At 42.8% G+C, this 19,657-nt stretch overlaps 1 protein-coding gene across 1 annotated transcript in view; it reads right to left on the bottom strand.

Moving 5' to 3' along the window:
- Btbd9 (BTB domain containing 9) overlaps window positions 1–19,657 on the bottom strand; it is a 382,244-nt gene that overhangs the window by 113,271 nt on the left and 249,316 nt on the right. Inside the window, exon 7 of the mRNA XM_085679848.2 lies at window positions 19,083–19,192. Coding sequence (XP_085535974.1) covers window positions 19,083–19,192 — 110 coding nt within the window. The remainder of the gene's footprint in view (window positions 1–19,082; window positions 19,193–19,657) is intronic.

Here is a 19,657-nt window from a genome sequence, read left to right as displayed (position 1 = left end):
AGATGAGGCAAATGAGCCTCAGGGTGGCACATAGAATAACAGAAATGGGTTAATTTAAATTATGAGAACTAGCTAAAAACAAGTCTAAGCTATCGGATAAGCTTTCATAAGAAATCTTGTATGGTTATTTGGGAGCAAGCAAGTAGGACAGAAAAAACTGCCAACACAGGCATCTCTTAAAACTGCCTTAAAAATTTTGAGCACATCCTCAGAAGTCAGAGTGTATCATAGGATAACTTAATTTTGATGAACTTCCATGGTTTTTATGAGGGTTTATTCACATTCCTACAGCAAACAGAGAAAGGGCCTCTCCTGTCTACACCCTTACCAATCCTTATTCCTTTTATCTTTGACAGCAGCTATCCTGACAGGTGAGACAGGGATGACTAGAAATTTGAATTTCCCTAATGATTAGGATTGGAAACACTTTTTTTCTGTTTGCCATTTGTATGTCTTCTGTGAACTGTCCATCTGAGTCCCTGGTACGTATTATTTTAGCTGCTTTGGTTCTTTCTCCTTCTGTTGAGTTGCTTGAGCTCTTCTTCACACATTTTTTGGCACAATCCCTATCAGGTGTATGACTTATAAAGACTTTCTTCCCATCTGAAGATCATCTATATGTACTGCTGTTTCCTTTGACGAGTAGAAGTTTTTTGGTTCCATTTGCTTCATTCATCCCTTTTGGCTTTTCTTGTACTCACTTTAGGGGTTAAGGAAAAAATGACAACAAAACCATTGTCCAAACCAATGTGTAGTTTTTCCTTCTATACTCTGCGACTACCAGATGTTTTCTCTAGAGGTTTTATAGTCTGGTCTTATACTTAAGTTTTTAATTCAGTTTAAGTTGAGTTTTGTGTATAGATGCGATAACGGTTCACTTTTATTCTTATGCATGTTTGCTGAAGGGACTCTTCTTTTCACATTCCATATCCTTGGCATGGTGGTCAATAAACCAAAACTCGCTTCAAATGTAGAAGGACAAGGACATCCAAAGAGAGCAAATGACCATGGTGTTGTTATCACATTTCCTTACGCATGTTGTTCCTCTGCATCACCCATACACCCATGTTAAAAATAATGGCACATAAATAAAAGGAAAGAGAACAATCTGGTACTCCATAAGTCCTCTTGGATCCTGAAGCCAAAGGTAGACAGTACACGAGCGCTCCTTTCCCTATTGCATACACTGGCATTTAGGTCAAGAGTCAACTGTCAGTACACATGTGGGTTCCTCTCCAGGCTCTTTATTCTCTCTGAGTGAGTATGTTCCTTTTCTCTCTCCCCATCTTGCCCATGACTGCTTTTCCTTCCTAGAAGTCTACTCCTGCATCAACAGTGAGCATCCTTTAGCATGCAGCACCAACTCTAGACACAACGGGACAGTCCTCATTCATTCATTTTCTTTTCTTACTTCAGTGTCTGACCTAACAACCTTTTAATTTCACATAAGACCTCTAAAATGTGTGAGCTTTCAGCCTCCCCAAAGCTATGAAACCCACCAGAGAGCATCTACAGTCTATGACAGTTTATCCTGCTTCACTGCAGCACACCTACATCGTGTTCTCCCCAGTGGATCGGCAATGCTCTGATTTATGACTTCGGTTCTGTGACCCATAACCACTTCCACACAAAAACATGTTACTAGCACATGCTGATCCACTGGAAGCAGTTCTGCCTGACAAGTAAGTTGCATGCTGAGCACTGGCGACTCTCCTGAGCTTCTGACTTCCCTTCTACTCTATAAGGTCTGGCCTGTGCTAGTGCCTGCCCTATGTAAGTCATTCTCCTCTATTAGCATACATGATCCTCCCAGGCAGAAGCTACACCTGTGTCTCCTTTCCCGAGAGTCTAAAATAATGCCTGGCAGACTCTTAATAAGTGTCTACTTAATGCCAAGTGGTTTACATAGCTCAACAGTTAAGCTTCACTGACAGAAATAGCCTTTGTACCTAGTTTGAGGAATTGGTCTGAGAAGGAACAGTGCTGGCATGCCATAGTGGAAACTTATTGGTGCCATCCTAGGAAACTACCTTCATTACAGCCCCCAAGGCCCCTTGTGAAGCCTGCTGGCAGCTCCTAGTCACACCCTCATCTTCATATGCTAATGAACTTCCCCAAGGCCAAATCTGTGTTTCTGTGTCAGAGGACACATTTTTCTAAACGAAGTTATGAAGCACACAAGTTATTATACATCCCTACTTTAATGGATGCAAAGACCATTTGTGGCCTGATTTCCAACTGTTTGCTTTTCCTAAAAAATTACATCATTTCAAACACTGTTACAATCTCAGAGTACCTTTAAATGAGCCACAACCACAGTCCACCTACTTCCTGCATTCAGCTCCTTGGAGGAAAATACATGTTACCAACTTTTTGTTTTGTTTTGTTTTGTTTTTGAAACACGGTTTCTCTGTGTAGCCTTCTCTGTCCTGGAACTCTCACTCTGTAGACCAGGCTAACCTCCATCTCACAGAAGAGATGTGCCTGACTCTGCTTCCCAAGAGCTGGGATTAAAGGTATGTGTTCAATTCCCATCAACTGCATAGTGACTCACAACCATCTGTAATGAGATCTGGTGCCCTCTTCTGGCCTGCAGGAGGAATACATGTGGGCAGGACACTGTATAAATAATAAATAAACATTTCATTAAAAAAAAAAACAAACATCATTTATCCTTCCCAAAGCCATTATCTTACCAGAAAGAAAGTATGTTGAGGGTCCTTCACATCTCAACTAAACATGTACCCTTTCACAGTCTGTCTGCTGTCCCCCCCTTGTCAAGGTGCCTATCACGCACCTTTAGTCAGATGGTAGACAGCCTGTAGGAGGAGGCTGTTGTTTGGCTTCTGTGCCACTCATCTGTTCTCAGCTCCTTGCCTAGTCCATGTCTGAACCTTGCCAACTGTAGCTCTCAAACTCCCTTTACCAGCCTGGCTTCTAGTTCTACCAATAGAAGAAGCTGGATAGACTCATAAGAGAAAGCTATTTAAAAAGTAAAAAAGAAATGCAAATGGCCCTTAACATATGTGCAGGCGGGAAGAGGCCTGTGAAGAGCAGCAGATGAACACAATGTCATGCCCTGTTTATAGATCCCAGACCAAGGGTGGCAGCAGGGAGGAATGAGGGTCCCAGAGCTTCACAGCAGCAGCCCTGTGCTTTTGGCTTACGCAGGGCAAGCGCTAACTAGGAACCACAACACAGAGCCACTGGTCTTCCTAGCCCTGTGCTGGCAGATGCAGAGGTGGACACCAGTCTAAATCTACCAGGAGAGCTCTGCTCCATGATTTAAACAGTTTAAAGATACCTGAATTCAGAACCTGGCTCCATGCTCTAGTTGGTACCTCTCAAGGAGCACGAAGAGCATGACAGCCAATGATGAGGAAGGAGAGGGACTTAGGGCAGCACACATCTTCCTAAGCACCAGAAGATCTTGAGAAGGGAGCCCAGGCTCTTGGAATGCTGAACACCACTCTAAGACCAGCTCATATTTACTGCTCCCCCAGGTCTTCTAAAAGCTAGTCTATTCATCTGGAAGACTCATAAGAGAAAGCCATTTAAAAAGATAAAAAGATGCAAATGGCCCTTAAACATATAAAAAGAAGCTCGATTTTTCTCATAAGAGAACTACACTTAAAACTGCAACGAGATCTATCTCTTACCTAAACCAGTGAAACCCCAGAAGTGTGACAATGTGCTCCCCTGGTACAGCTATAGGGGAGTGATCCACACAACACCAGTGAGAGTCTGCATACGGCATCTTCTCTAGAAAGGTGAACCCGAGGGCATTTAGCAAAACTCCATGCATATTTCCTTTTGGACTGTAAAAGCCATTTTGTAGGAATCTGTCCTATAAAATGTACAAGGTAATCAAAACCATTTGTAGTAGCAAGACTGAAAAATAATATAAAGGGCTCATCAACAAAGAACTCATTCAACAAACTCAGTTCATCTACACAAAGTACGAGTTATAAAAATAAATGAACAGTATATTTCTCCATCTTAGCTATAGCATAAGCATGACGTAATATGAACTGGAGTTCCCAGAAATAAAAGCTACACCTGTATTAAAGATTTTACAAAGTTGACTGGCTAATCAGAACTTCCTGACTATGGACAGCTGAAATGTAGGTCCAGAGCAAAAATGATCTTGAGCAACCTTTGTTCCCTTTATAGTTACTTGTTGTCTATGTCTAATCTAATATCCGGTCAACTCTCAGGTGAAACCTTTGGAATGTGTTAGCAGACCACTAGCTTTCACTAGGACCAAACCCAAGCACACCATCAGATAACATCTGAAATCTCCAGCAGTTTTCCCTGCTTTGCTGAGACCCATCTCCACTGTTCTCAATGTATCTGGCATGCACTTTATGACTTTTGTTCCATAGCTGTAAGTAGTTCATGTGATCAAGTTTATGTTGGCACATTTTACTAGGGGCACAGTTACTCGAGTCTGGCTCAGAATATACTGTCTTACTCTATTTGAGCCAAGAGCTGTGCTGTGCATTTCAAAGTCAAAATGGGCCAAAGGATGATCCACGCTCACTTGAAATGTCGCCTTGCCCTTTGTGCCCACATATTTGCACTGGCTCTTTCAGTGGTACTATGAGTTCTTTCTGGTGCTCAGCCCCCCCCCACTTTTGTAAGTCATGGTCGCTGGTTGATTCTGAGCTGGCTTTGGCTACCTTCTTACTGTTTTCACAACATTTGGTCAAAACATTTATCCTTAGCATTCAGTCCTTTTCTGCTGCCTTCCCCCATGTCTAGTTCTGTGGCCCTTATTGCAACCTTGCTTCTTTTAATTTAGAAGTTCTACAGCTGCCAGAATGTAAAGACTCTGATAGGGAGGAGGAGGAAGAGGCAGGGGAACTCCTCAGGTCAGGCAATGGTTTCACTGACAGCCTGTGACAATATATCAAATTGCTTCCAACCTCAAAGTATGATAAGTTGTCAAAGGCTATCATATGTAGGGTACATACATAGGGTATCAGCCTGTAATGGTCTGTCCTGTCCCTTTAAGAGACAAACCCTGTCCACTCCCTCTCCCATCCACTGAGGCAGGCAGATCTTCCTTCCTGCTTGCAGCCAGAGTCTCAGAGTCTCTTCTTTTCCATCTCCCTCTCAAAGAGGCAGCTTCTGTCTCTCCCTTCTCCCCTTCCCCACACCCCCCTTTCTCTCTCTCCTCTTCTCCCCTAGTCCCTTCATAACCCACTAAATAAATATCCAACCTCATTCTGCATGGCGTGCCTATCCGTCTCTGTCTCTCAGCTGCTGGGACTGCAGATCTCTGCCTAGGACACACTGCCCCTTGTGGCCCACTGCAGCCTCTCGGGGAACTGTGCCACCCCTGCCTGCTGCTCTTGGGAACTGGCTTCTCTTGGAACCCACTGCCCACTGCTCACCACCACTTCAGGGACCTGCGGCATAGTCTCGGGACCCGCATTTTACTTTTACCATTACATTGGTGATGGAGGAGGGTTAACTGTCTATGTGTTACTTTTATTGGTTAATAAAGAAAACTGCCTGGCCTGATAGGTCAGAACATAAGTAGGCAGGAAAGACAGAACTAAATTCTGGGAGGAAGAAAACAGAGTCAGAGAGCCGCCCGCCATGAAGCTGCCAGGTCAGACATGCTGAATATTTCCTAGTAAGCCAAGACCTCATGGTGAGATACAGATTATTAGAAATGGGTTGAATCAATATGGGAGAGTTAGCCAATAAGATGCTACAGATAATGGGCCAGGCAGTGTTTAAATGAATACAGTTTCCGTGTAATTATTTCAGGGGTAAGCTAGCCAGGATCCAGGCGGGAATGCAGCCCGCCACTTTCCTTTTACACATTGGTGCTGTGACTTGACCAAACTCTCCACATTCTCTCTTGCTGGCGGGTGGGCTGGCTAAAGATGCATAGAATCCTGGGCTCAGGAACCAGGCTTCTTTACAACAGCTCTCCATTCTATCTGCCCGAGTGAAATTTCTATGCATGCCACTGGCTTCAATTAGTGAGTTTCCCCCATTTTTGGTCAGCTTAACAGTTTCTCCGAACCCAAGGAATTGACTGTTGAGCTCCTGACAATCTTCTGGTGTTCCTAGAAACGGGGGGTGGGGGGTGGGGGGTGAGTGCCCAACCACAGCCTTAATGGCTACAGTTGAGCCATTTATTGACATTCATTTCTGGATTGCTTCCCTTAGCTGAAATTGTGACTGGACAACCCGGAGTCAGTCCACTGGCACTGCACATGCTGTACAGCGCATTCTACTGGGGGCCCAGAGTTCCTCAGATTTTTCTTTCTCCTTTTTTTTTTCTTTTTCTTTTCTTTACTTTTCTTTTCTTTTGGACCACTCATCAGTGGTCGTCACCATGGGTCTCTGGCTTCTGAATCTCCCCAACTGTAGTCATTCAGGCTTTAACACCCCACCTGTAGGCAGAGGACGCTCTCCTACAAGCCCTGCAGTGTTTGCTGTTGATTTACATCCTGCCTATAGAGGGGAGACATCCCGTTATAGGCCTTGTGGTGTCGTCGTTTTCATGGGTTTTCGGGGTTTCAGCTATAGGTAGCAAGCCATCTAAGACCATCAATCCAGCCTCCCACCTGGGATGCCTTTAAGAGGCCCTAAAACCCCAGGTATTAAAGCCCTACTTACAGATTCCTACACTTGCCCATCTTTATTCAAATGGCCTCCTTACAATTTAGGTAACAATTTAAAGTAGCTGCCTTATGGCACCTTTGATCCCAATATTCTACAGGAGCTTTCTAACTACTGTCAGCGCACAGGCAAAAGGAAGGAGTTTCCTCAAACTGTCCCTGCCATTGCTACTGCTGCCAACAAGACTGGTCGGATCCAGATCCACGAAGTGGTTGTTTTCACTTTCAGCCTTTTTTTCTCTCCGCTGCAGCTTTTGGCATGGAGGCTCAGTGACAGGGTGGATCATGTCTCTAAGCCTCTCTTATTATTAAGCTTAAAATCCCAGGAGCTTAGAAATTGTGACTTTTCCATACAACATGTGACTGTTGCCATTTTGACTGAGGTCAGGTGACCGTATTCCACCATCTTTACTGAGGTATACCCTGCCTGGTCCTCCAGTTTACTTATGTTTTTGTCTCTAAATTCCTCTTGCTGACTCTGTTGCGCATGTGTTTTGCGCAGTGGCATGCCTTTGGTAGGGCCCACTAAGAGCAACCACTTCGCCCAATTCCTGTTCACTCTGTGTGTGTGTATTCATACATGTAACTCAAATGCACCTATGTTTACTGTTAAATGTTATAATTGTTCATTACATTTCATTTCAGACTACAAAGCAATAAGTCTCATGTTTTAAATTGGTATGTACTTTTAAGTCTATTACAAAAAATACTATACATGTAATCCAACCCTGATTTAAAATATATTAAGATGTTCTCTACTATTGTCATTTCTGCTGTTAACCATCTATTGCAAGAGGTTTTTTCCTCTTTCTGTCTTTTTATGAGTGTAAATTTTACCTGTTAAGTTGAGAGCCAGTACAGTCAAGCTTGAACCCAGCTCTCAAGGCTGAGTCTATACTGTAGTTATACCTGAAAAACAGCCCTCAACTACTCAAAGATCTGGGGAATATGGCATTTAAATATTTAACTATTAAGACTTTTTCATAACAAAAAGAGACAGGTTGGCTCCTAGCAGCAGCACTCTACTTCCTCCAAAGAAGACAGAAGACAAATGGGCACAGAACAACGTCCATCCACAATTCGCTTCAACTGCCAAGCACTGATTACTGGGCAAAACTGCATTTCATCTAAACTGAAGGTCTCTAGATGTGGACAGAATCACTGAAATCAACAGCTTAGCTGCTCAGGTCAAGGTACAGGTCTTCCTACAGATTTCTTTGCCCACAGGATCTTCTGGCGCCTGGCAGGCTGTCCACTAAACAGCAAAAGGCAAATATGACCTTCAGTGACCATGGAAGACCCTGAGGAGTAGCTCCAGGTGCCAACCAAGTAAGTTCTCTGTTGTTTTTTAATCAGTAACTCAAGTAAAATTTCACCCTTCTCAAAGAGCTTTGATGAAGTTTGACAGCTGAGGATTTGTCAGTTTAAAAGGACAACCTTAAAGTTGTTTTGATTTGCATTTCCCTGATCACTAAGGAGGTTGAGCATGACCTTAAGTGTCTTTTGGCCATTCGAAGTTCATCTGTTGTGAATTCTCTGTTCAGTTCAGTACCCCATTTTTAAATTGGCTTAATTAGAGTTTTAGTATCTAGTTTCTTGAGTTCTTTGTATATTTTGGAGATCAGACCTTTGTCTGTTGAGGGGTTGGTGAAGATCTTCTCCCAGTCAGAAGGTAGTCTTTTTGTCTTACTGACAGTGTCCTTTGCTTTACAGAAGCTTCTCAGTTTCAGGAGGTCCCATTTATTCATTGATTCTCTTACTGTCTGTGTTACTGGGGTTCTACTTAGGAAGTGGTCTCCTGTGCCTATATCTTGTAGACTACTTACACCTGTCAAAATAGCTAAACTTAAAAACACCAATGATAGCCTATGCTGGAGAGGATGTGGAGTGAGGGGAACACTCATCCATTGTTGGTGGGAATGCAAACTTGTGCAGCCACTGTGGAAATCAGTGTGGCGGTTTTTAAGGAAACTGGGAGTCAACCTCCCTCAGGACCCAGCAATTCCACTCTTGGGAATATACCCAAGAGATGCCCTATCATACCACAAAAGCATTTGTTCAACTATGTTCATAGCAGCACTATTTGTAATAGCCAGAACCTGGAAACAACCTAGGTGCCCCTCAATAGAAGAATGGTGGAAGAAGGTGTGGAACATATACACATTAGAGTTTTACTCAGTGGTAAAAAACAATGACATCTTGAATTTTGCATGCAAATGGATGGAAATAGAAAACGCTTTATTGAGTGAGGTAACCCAGACCCAAAAAGAGGAATATGAACCTTCATCTGGCGATGGATGGAGATAGAGACAGAGACACATATTGGAACACTGGACTTAACTCCCTAGATCCAAATGAGAAGCAGAGGGAGGGAAAATGTGATCAAGATAGGCAGGACCAGAGGGAACCTTCATCCGATGATGGATGGCGATAGAGACGGAGACCCACATTGGAGCACTGGACTGAGCCCCCCAAGGTCCAAATGAAGAGCAGAAGGAGGGAGAACATGAAAAAGGAAATCAGGACCGCGAGGGGTGCGTTCACCCATTGATACAAGGGGACTGATCGAATGAGAGCTCACCAAGGCCAGCTGGACTGGGACTGAACGAGCATGTGATCAAACCAGATTCTCTGAATGTGGCTGACACAGGGACTTGTCTGAGAAGCCATTGACAATGGCACTGGGTCTTGTTTCGTCTGCATGTACTGGCTGTTTGGGATCCTAGTCTGTTTGGATGCTCACCTTCCTAGACCTGGAGGGAGAGGGGAGGAACTTGAACTTCCCACAGGGCAGGAAACCCTGACTGCTCTTTGGACTGGAGAGGGAGGAGGAGAGGGAGTGGGGAGGGAGGGGAGGAGAGGGAGTGGGGGGAAATGGGAGGGTATGGGGAGGAGGGGAGGAAGTGGAAATTTTTATAAACAAACAAATAAATAAATAAATTAAAAAAAATAAAAAAGGACAACCTTACCAAACAATTTCAGTAAATACAAGACATGCAAGCTATAAAGGTGTGAAGACAAATACAAGTTATCAGATTTCTCTCTCTCATTGCCTTTCAAAGTCTTAAAGATACTTTTCATTGTACAAAAAATCTGTCACAGTCAGTCTGACATAAATATGCTACTGTTTATACAATGCATATATCTAAAACTTTTCTTCTCAAAAACCCAAAGAATTCTTGTGAGTTCCAAGGAGCCAAATTGAAAAATTCACCTTAAACAAGTCAGATACACTTGGCCCTCTCGACTCTATCTTCTCTTTCTCATCTATTTCTTTCCGTAATCCTCACTCCAAGTATGGACAGACAAGCCTGCTGGACTAGACACTTAGCTAGTAAGGCAATGCATACTGGTAATATAAGCCCCTGAGAGGTAGAGGCAGGAGGTCATTCTTAGCCACTAAGTGAGGTCCAAGCTAACTTCAGATACCTGAGACAGGTCTCAAATAAAAAACAAAAATAAAGATAAAATGTACAAAAATACCAACTAACAAGTAAAAAATACAGTCCTTCTACAGTGAGTGCCCAAGAGATGAATAACTTAATTCCTGAGAGTTAAAATCAAGATTTCCTCAATATCACATCTAGTACCCCACATCCACTTTCAGTCTCAATGAAAAGGACTTAGTACTCCCTGGCTGGCTTATCTACTTTTGTATTGCTGTGACAAGATACCTTGGATCAAGGAACTTATAAAAGAAAGAGTTTCTTGGGGCTCATGGTTCCAAAGGGTTAGAGTGTATGATCATCAAGACAGGGCATGGCAGACAGGCAGGCATGGTGCTGAAGCAGTAACTGAGCACTCCCAGCCCTATCCATAAGCATGAGGCAGAGAGGGTGCTAACGGGAAATGCTGTGGGGTTTTGGATCTTTAAAGTCCACCTCCACTGGCACACCTCCTCCAACAACGCCACACATCCTAATCTTTCCCAAACAGTTCCAATAATTGGGGGCCAAAAACACAAATATATGTGCCTATGGGTCCACTCTCATTCAAAGTGCCACACCAACTGTACTACAAAAGTTGCAGATATCAACTCTTAAATTTTATTTCTTACCAAGAGGTCAATTTCTTCTGAGAACCCTTCCGCAGGGACTTTAAAAGCATAGCATGATCCTCACCCTCCAGTACATCTACAGCCGAGTGCTCCAAGTAACTCAACTCAAACCTCTGCAAGGGCTGCAGATGGATTAGCAGTTAAGAGCACGTGAAACACAATTGTGGAGACTGGGTTTCAGATCTTAGTACTTGCGTAATAAGACAGGCATCATTAAACACACGTAACACCAGCTCTGGGGGCGCTAACGACCTCTTCTGGCTGCTGCGTACACTCACAATAGGCAGAAATAAATAAATCTTAAAAACCCCTCTGACAGCATTTCTACTAAGCTTGTCTTTTTCGCGTTGTGTTCCTTAAGTTTTTTTTATGTTTAGATATTTTAAAAAAATATATGAGCTACTTGGAATTTTTATTGATATGATTTCCTAAACTATAGAAAACAATGCTGTTATTATAGTCTCACATTAATCATGTTTTTGTTATGACTGTCTGCTTATTCCTAAGACTTCCTCTTTATGTGAACCATAACACTATATTAAGAAGCTCAAACTTGTGCCAGGCAAGGGGGAACATGCCTTTAATCTCAGTCCTCAGGAGGCACAAGCAAGTGGATCTCTGTGAGTTGGAGGGCCAGCCTGGTCTACAGAGTGACTTCCAGGCCAGCCTGGTCTACAGAGTGACTTCCAGGCCAGCCTGGTCCTCAAAGCAAGTTCCAAACCAGCCAGAACAAACCAAGAAACCCTTTCTTGAAAACAACAACAACAACAAAGTGCTAACTTCTTAACTATCTTCACAGAAGATTCCTCAATATTAGTGTGATATTGGGCAGGGGTTAGAATCCCTCAGTATTAGTTGATACGGTGGGAGGGAGGCGTTTAGAATTCTTCAGTATTAGTGTGATATTAGTGGATTAGCAGCCCTTAGTATTAGTGTAATACTGAAGAGGGATGAACAATCTCTCAGTAGTAGTGTGATATTGGAGGGGGGACAATGTTAGAGTGCAGAGACCTATTTTACTCTTCCAACATAACCCATTTTTGAGGTCCCTGTTTCAAATTCAAATTTCTATGATGTAGGATGTCCTTCTGTATTTCAGCTAATGGTTTTAGCAGAATAAGACCAGGCAGGAAACCCGAAAAGAGATATATAGAGAGAATAGACAGAGTCAAGCAGACACCAGATGAGAAAACAAGATATGTAGAAAATGCGGTAATGCCACGGCCACATGGCAATACATAGACTAATAGAAATGGGTTAATGTGAGATGTAAGAGCTAGCTAGAAATATGTCATCAGCCAAACAGTGTTGTAATTAATATAGTTTCTGTGTGATTATTCAGGTCTGGGCATCCAGGAAACAAAAGTGCAGTCTCCATCTAAAAATGACACCCCATGTCAGGCAACAAATGTAGCACAATTAATAAAAACCCAGAGGCAGAAATTGAGGTTCAACCAGAAGGTCAGAAAAGCAACACAGCCAGCCACCGGCTCTTACCTCTACCTCAGTCTAAAATGGTGATCCTGTCTCCAGGAATCTCAGAATGAGACTGAGCCTCCTCTCTAGTGCTGGGATTAAGGGCGTGCACCATTATTGTCACCCGGTTTCTATGGCAAACTTGTGTGGCTACTGGGATTAAAGGTGTGTTCACCACTGCCTGGTCTGTAAGGCTGACCACTATGGCTGTTTTACTCTTTGAACTTCAGGCAAGCTTCATTTATTAAAATACAAATGAAATATCACTACACTCCTCGAGCCCAAAACAAAACATATTAATTGGGTACAACCAACTGGATTGCTTAGTTGCCACTGACACTAAATATGTTAAGATATCTTCAGCAATACAGTCTCATTCACTAGCTCTGATGGACAACAGCCGTCTGTATTGTTTTGGGGACTTCTGGGCATTCCCTTCAGGGGTATGTTACACCTGGAATTAGGGTTTTTGTTTAGTGACCTGCTACTTCTAGGAATTTTCAGAGCTGGAAGCATCGTCCATGCTGTGTAGCTCTCACAGTGCCTGATGCTGCTATGTAGGTTGTTGGGGGAAGAAAGGCATCAGCAGTCTTCCCCAGATGTGAACGCTGGGGATCTACAATGCCAACCCGGCATGGAAAGATGTATCAACTGGTGCAATAGTAACAAGACTAGTATGGGCAACAGACATTCACTCTCACTGACCAGATTTCTGGCACACTCAATAAGAGGGAATCCATCCCTGGAACTGTAAACTCAGTCAAAAAACCAATGACCAAGGTAACCTTAAGTGTTAGGGAAGAACCTACAACTGCTATTCAGCTAAACTGATGGAACAGCAATCTGTCTGCTAAATATCTGTGTTTATACTATGTCTCGAGACAAAGGTCATTCTCAGCCTTAGTCAGAAAAGCCCCTTTGCAGTGAGGGGAGGTGAATACAGAAACCCATGACTCCACAAAATACTGAGACTAAAGGATGGTTGAGGGTGCAGTTCTAAACACCATATTTGTACCATGCCTCTTTAGGTCCCGGAATAATACAGAAAAGGGAGAAGGAATAATCTAAGAGCCAGAAGACAGGGAGAAGGGCTGCAAAAAGTCACCTACTAATCACTGCATAGCCGAGCAATCATGAACTTACAGCAGCTGCGTGTAATGGCAGTCGCCTACAAATTGAAAGCAGAGTCCATAGTAATAGATGGACCTAACTGTAAACTGAAATGCTAAGCCACACTGAGCAGTTTCAATTAAATTTAAGATAGGATTTCTTATACATTTTGAGTGAGAAATACCCTAGGACATAAAAAAATGATTGTAAAAAAAGTTACACTATTTTTAGTAATGACATGGTCCATGACAGCATTGGTACTGCTACTGTAAGACGATTTTATATTAATAGAGACAGGGTAAATGAATTATCGTGCTGTATCATTGGTAGCTGAGGTTGAAAAGGAGATGGAAGACAAAAAGACCAAAGTGAATTTGAATCGAAGTTCCAGGATGTGCTAATGACACATTTTATCTGTTAAAACTATGAGCATCCATTTCCTACTTCTGCAAACAGAAGGGGCCAGACACAGGAATAAAGGTCGTAACAAGCACCATCTATTGTGCAAATTTTCAAGTGTCACCTCCCTCTAAACAAAACGAGGGTTTCTTGAAGAAATGGTCGGTTTCAAATCAAGAGGAAGAACACAACAAGATGAACCTGGTGTGTTGTGTCATGCTAGAATCAAAGAGATACTCAGAAATGTTGAGTCATATCGGCAGCTCCCAAGGACCAATCAAAGATGCAATTGTTTGAAGATCAATGATAACTGATTTGTAAAAGTTAAATGGCTAGGAAGATGGCTCAGTAGCTAAAGTACTTGTAGTGCTGTCATGAGGACCTGAGATTAGATCCTCAGCGCCCATGTAAAAAGATGGCCATGACAGGGCACACCTGTAACCCACATGAGGCTGCAGACAAGTGATCCTCAGCACTTGCTGGAGAGCCAGTCATGCCAATCAATGAGCTGCAGCTTCAGTGAGAGACCTACCTCAAAAACTAATGCGGAGAGCCACAGAGGAAGACATGCAGCAATTGGCCTCTAACCTATATACCACAAGCACTACACATGTACACATATATGCACATATCACAACAACAGAAATGTTACCAACATGCAAACATGTGTAACATTTCCCTTAGAAACCCCAAAAATCTGCTATTTGTTTGTCTGTCTGTTTTTTTTTGTTTTTGTTTTGTTTTGTTTTTTCCTGAGACAGGGTTTCTCTGTAGCTTTAGAGTCTGTCCTGGAACTAGCTCTGTAGACCAGGCTGGACTCAAACTCTCAGAGATCTGCCTGTCTCTTCCTCCTGATTTCTGGGATTAAAGGTGTGTGTCACCACTGTCTGGATACAAATCTATTTCTTTGGTCACACTTGGAGGATGCTAGAGAGCTACTTCTTCAATTTGAAAACTGGTACAGAAAGGAAAACAATGTAACCTTCACCCTACTTTTCCTGGGAAAGTTTCATCTCAGGATTATCAAATCAAGCTGTGAAGAAATGTTTTCTTTCTAGCTATTAAAAAAGACAGACTTGGAATAGTACTCTGTATTCCCAATGGAAATACCCAAAGGGGAGACAATCTGAATGTCTACATGTTTCCTGATGCTGTAGCACACACAACATTAACTATGGAGCAGTGTTACCGAAAACAATAGTAAGATCTGACTTGGATTCTAACTTCGATGCCACAAGGAATGCAATGGGTGAGCATACCTTGGGGTTCAGTGACCAAAATTTAGGCCATCAGTGACACTGTAGACAAAAATCTGCTTTCTTCAACTAATAAACTCTTACTAGAAAAGGAGTGAGTCTTGGAGAGTGCAGATAAGGAGCCTTATCAGATTCCTGGGGAGGGTGCTGGGAATGGAAGCCAAGGCTTTCTTTACTCATGTTAAGCAGGCACTGTGCTATGGAGTCCTGTTTCCTTCCCTTTAAATTCTGATTTGAATAACTTACAAAATACAAATTTTCTCACTTCAGACTTTGAAAAACTATTAGGAGACATTTCAATACTGGCTGACCACTTATTATCTTAAGAAATTACTATTCAAATTTGAGGAATTATAATGGCATTATAATACTATATACAAATTTACTTTTAGAAATATATAATGAAATATTTACAGATGAAATGATAAGACACTGATGATTGACTTCAAAATAATCTAGTGGAGAAGCTGGAGAGATGGCTCAGTGTTTAAGAGGACTGGATGCTCTTCCAGAGGACTCAGCACCCCACTGTGGCGCACAATTCTCTATAACTCCAGTTTCAGGGGATCTGACTTCCTCTACTCGCCCTCTTTGGGCACCAGGTACACATGTGCACATAGACACACATACAGGCAAGATATGCATACACATAAGAGTAATAGTAATCTGGTGGGGAGGAAGTTATAGACAGACAAAACTAAGCTGGCTGTGTGGTCTCAAAGACAGCTGGTAGGGACTATGTGTGAGTAACTGATGTAGGATTCCCCTCTGTATGCCGTGAACATGTATTATTAACATCAGTTAATAAAGAAGCTGCTTTGGCCTATACAGAGCAGAATATAGCAAGGAGGGAAATCCAAGCAGAGGAGGAGGAGAAAAGAAGGCGGAGTCAGGGAGATATCATGTAGCTGCTGAAGGAGAAAGACGTCAGAACCTTACCGGAAAGTGACAGCCTCATGGAAATACACAGATTAATAGAAATGGGTTAATTTAAGATATAAGAGCTAGCCAGGGGTACACCTGAGCCACTGGCCAGTGTTGTAATTAATATAGTTCTGTGTGATTATTCAGGTCTGGGTGGCCAGGAACAAAAAAAGTGATCTCTGTTTACAAGATACTAGTATGATACTCAATCTTTCAACGACTATGAATAATCAGACCTCAGCAAACATATACAAAGATCACAAAGTAGAGTGTTGAGCAAACACCACATCTGGGAGGTCAGGAACGTGTAGAACAGGAGTTGCTTCTGTGCCTCACTGGTGCCATGCTAGGGCCTCTAGCAACTCTTCCTAACACTGAGGAGACAGTCACCACAAGCCTGCTCTGGCAGGAGAGGACGCATTCGGGCAAGATGCACAAGCAGCCATCAATCAAGTGTGATAGGGCTGCGACAGCAGCAGTGAGGTGGTGGTAGGACCAGCTAGGGCCCAATCCCAGTGACAGGGAAGCTGGCCAAGTTGCAGGCTTTCCTGCTAAGCTGTGCAAGTGAAGCAGCATGGTGAGGGGAAGGTGCAGGCCATGGTGCCACACGCCTACAGTCCCAGCATGTGAGAAACACACAGTGGATTATGAGTTTGAGGGTTGACAAAACTAAACTAAAGCAAACAAAATAGAAAACAACCCCCTAAACACACACACACACACACACACACACACACACACACACATACACACACAAGAAATCCTTGGTGGGAAAGACTAAGATGCAGAGATGCAGAGTTGACATCATTACCTCTGCTGTGTCACTTCCTGGTACCATTACATGTTATAACACTAAAATCTGATTATCAAAACTACAAATGACTTAAAGTCATTTTTAAGGTCTATAGAAGAATAATTAGAAGACCCTGAGCTGTTGAAGGAAGACTGAGAGCTGAGAAACAATCTATGAAGCGAGACATAACAGGAGGCTTTGACACTCTAATAGATACGCATGGTATTTCTGCTGTCTTCCTCTTTCTCGCCAGTCATGACAATATCAAGCTTAGTGAGTGGCTCTCAAGGAAGTTTCATCTAAAAAGATCCACCTCTCGGCACATCTATCTGCCTGTGCCCCTGCAGTGTCCACTCCTTTCTTGGGAGGTTCCAGCAGGATCACTAGCGAAAGACTATGTGCTGTTAAAATGCATCTGACGTCATCAACATGCCCATCTGTCCAGTCCTACTTTAAACACCTCTGTAAGCTAAGCAAAGCTGCGACGTCAGACTCAGGGTAATGAGAGCCCCATGTTCCTCTCCACCAACACCACCTCCCTTCTGCCTAGTCTGGGCAGCTCTGAACTGTAGAGATGGCCCCCAGGAGGTTCAGAGTGCACCCCACGGCAGGTCATCTGCTGGTGAGTTCACACATATAGCTGCCTACTGGCAGTGCTGCTGCTCCTGCGTGGCTGAGGGATGATGGCAGGTGTGGCACTGCAGTGCTCTTCGCAGTCACACTTGTACGCCTCGTCGAAAGGGGCTTGAAGAAGTGTCCTGTCGGACATCAAAACAACTTCCTGCGTTTGCAGTCCTCTCCTATCATTTGACAAGCCTGAGACTATTACAGCCTTGGACAGCTCTGACTGCATCAGCTTCGACTAAACACGCAAGAGAGCATGTCTTACCATAACGGATACCAAGTTTTATTCTCTACCAGATGGCCTCTCTACCAGATGGGCCTGTTTCTTCGGTAATTACAGTATCAACAATTTTGTTCTTCCTACAGTATGAAGGGGACTGATTTACATGAATACAACATGTATAAGAATGCAGGCCTTGGGGCTGAAATGATGTCACACAGGTTGTGAATCTGAAAGCTCTTGGTCTCCTCAGATCTTCCTCATCAAGGTCTCTCCTGACTGCACACAATGAGGCCTGAAGTCTTCAGGGGACCTAGGCAGCCTGTACCCACAAATCTACATATCCAACAGAATTAGAAGACAATGCCACCACTGAGTGCTTCAAATTTGTTAATTTTCAAATTACTTGAAAGTCACAAAAACAACACTACTAATTTTTTAAATTACATTAACAGTAAAGTAAAAAAAAAGAATTATTTTGGTTGAGCTCTAAAAATCCTCTTCTCAATGGAAAATTTCTAGTCTTGGTATTTCTGCACATTGCGAGGGCAACAGCAGACACAAGGAATTTTAGGCTCCAACCATGCAAACATCACTGCCCGTGTCTGAGTCTGTACTCCTCTTTGTTAGTCACTGCCATGCTGAAGACTTACATTAATGTGGATCTGTGTCCCACCATGGACAAGAGAACAGAATTCTCTTCTGAAGGCACAGAACTCTATTTTAGGTAAGGCTAGACAAAAGCACACTCTGCCCACAATATGCTGTGAGTTATTTCTCAAAGAAAGCTACAGCAAAAGCACAAATTCAAGGATCTCATGAGCCTATGTATGCAGGAGGTGAGGAACTACCCAAGGGCACGGGAGTAAGTTGTCTGGAAAGAACACATCACTCTTGACATCACCAAGGCCACGAGCAGGGATGGATGGTACACAATGGGCTAAGCAATGATTAAAACAAAGACTGCCCCCAAACTAACCCAGAATTTAAAATCTCCTTGGAAAAAAGTAGCCAGGCAGCTCCCACCCAGTAACTTGACTTCCTCAGCGATAGTTCAGCATTGCAGTCTTACTCAAATTATAGACTGCAACTTTTTCGAGGGTGATTTGGCTAAGAAGAGCAAATCTGGAATTGAAATGTCTAGGAAAACATTCCCCCAGCTATACATACCATTCCTATAAAATCAAAGCCAACACGCCTTCGTAGCCCTGGAAACTATGACCATCAGATCAATACTAGACATCCTCCCCAGCCTCAACTATATTAAATATAGAAAAGCCTTCGGAGTGAAAGCCTTTGCCTGGCTATCAAGAGCATTTTCTACTCTGCAAATCTGGACAACTCCCTAAATGCTTCCAATCTTAGCTGTAGTGTAATATTCATATTTGCTTTTCCTTTACTTTACTGGGTTTATTATTTTGAATTCTTCTACAAATAAAGCCTCTGTCACTCCGGCATATGACATTTAAAAATTAACTCAAGTCCTCAGTCAGATCTGATTAAGAGGAATTATTAGACTAAGAAAATTATGAAGGCAAAGTATCTAAGCATATATGCAAAAATAGCATGTACTACTTACCTATTAGGCCCTTTTCCAGAGTAAAGGTTTTGTTTGTAAACATACATTCAAAAGCCACAATGTGGAAAATCTTGTTCACTGTGTTGTGAGTCCCAACTATTCGGATATACCTGAGGGAGAAAAGAAAGCACACGTGTTAGAATGAGCTCTGCCACATCCAAGCCAGGCTAGGCAGGTAAGGCACCCCACACCACGGAGTAGAGGGGACCTTGAGAGTTTTTAAGTCAACCTCCTTGGCTGGCTCATGGCCATGCCGTTTCACATGGAATTAAGCAAACCTTGGCTCTGACTTACCTAGAAATCACACCAGGTACTATTTAGTTCAACCCTTGCATGTCAGAGCAAATATAAATCCACAAGGCATTTACTCTGGAGAATAACAACCAGCTTCTACCTTGACTCATGACTAGGAGTCTCTCTGGGTATAAGTGCAAAACTATAAGAAAATCAAATGTTTTCAGCTCCAAGAGCTTCCATCCATTGCAGGTAGATGCATGAAATCAATACTGCTTCCCTGTTCAGAAGGAAACATGCACATAACCTACTGAAAACCACTACGGAAGGAAGTCTTCTCT

This window comes from Myodes glareolus, chromosome 18 (genome assembly GCF_982192425.1).
Source record: "Myodes glareolus chromosome 18, mMyoGla1.1, whole genome shotgun sequence".
Lineage (NCBI taxonomy): Eukaryota > Metazoa > Chordata > Mammalia > Rodentia > Cricetidae > Myodes > Myodes glareolus.
This window is presented reverse-complemented; position numbering and strand designations above follow the sequence as displayed.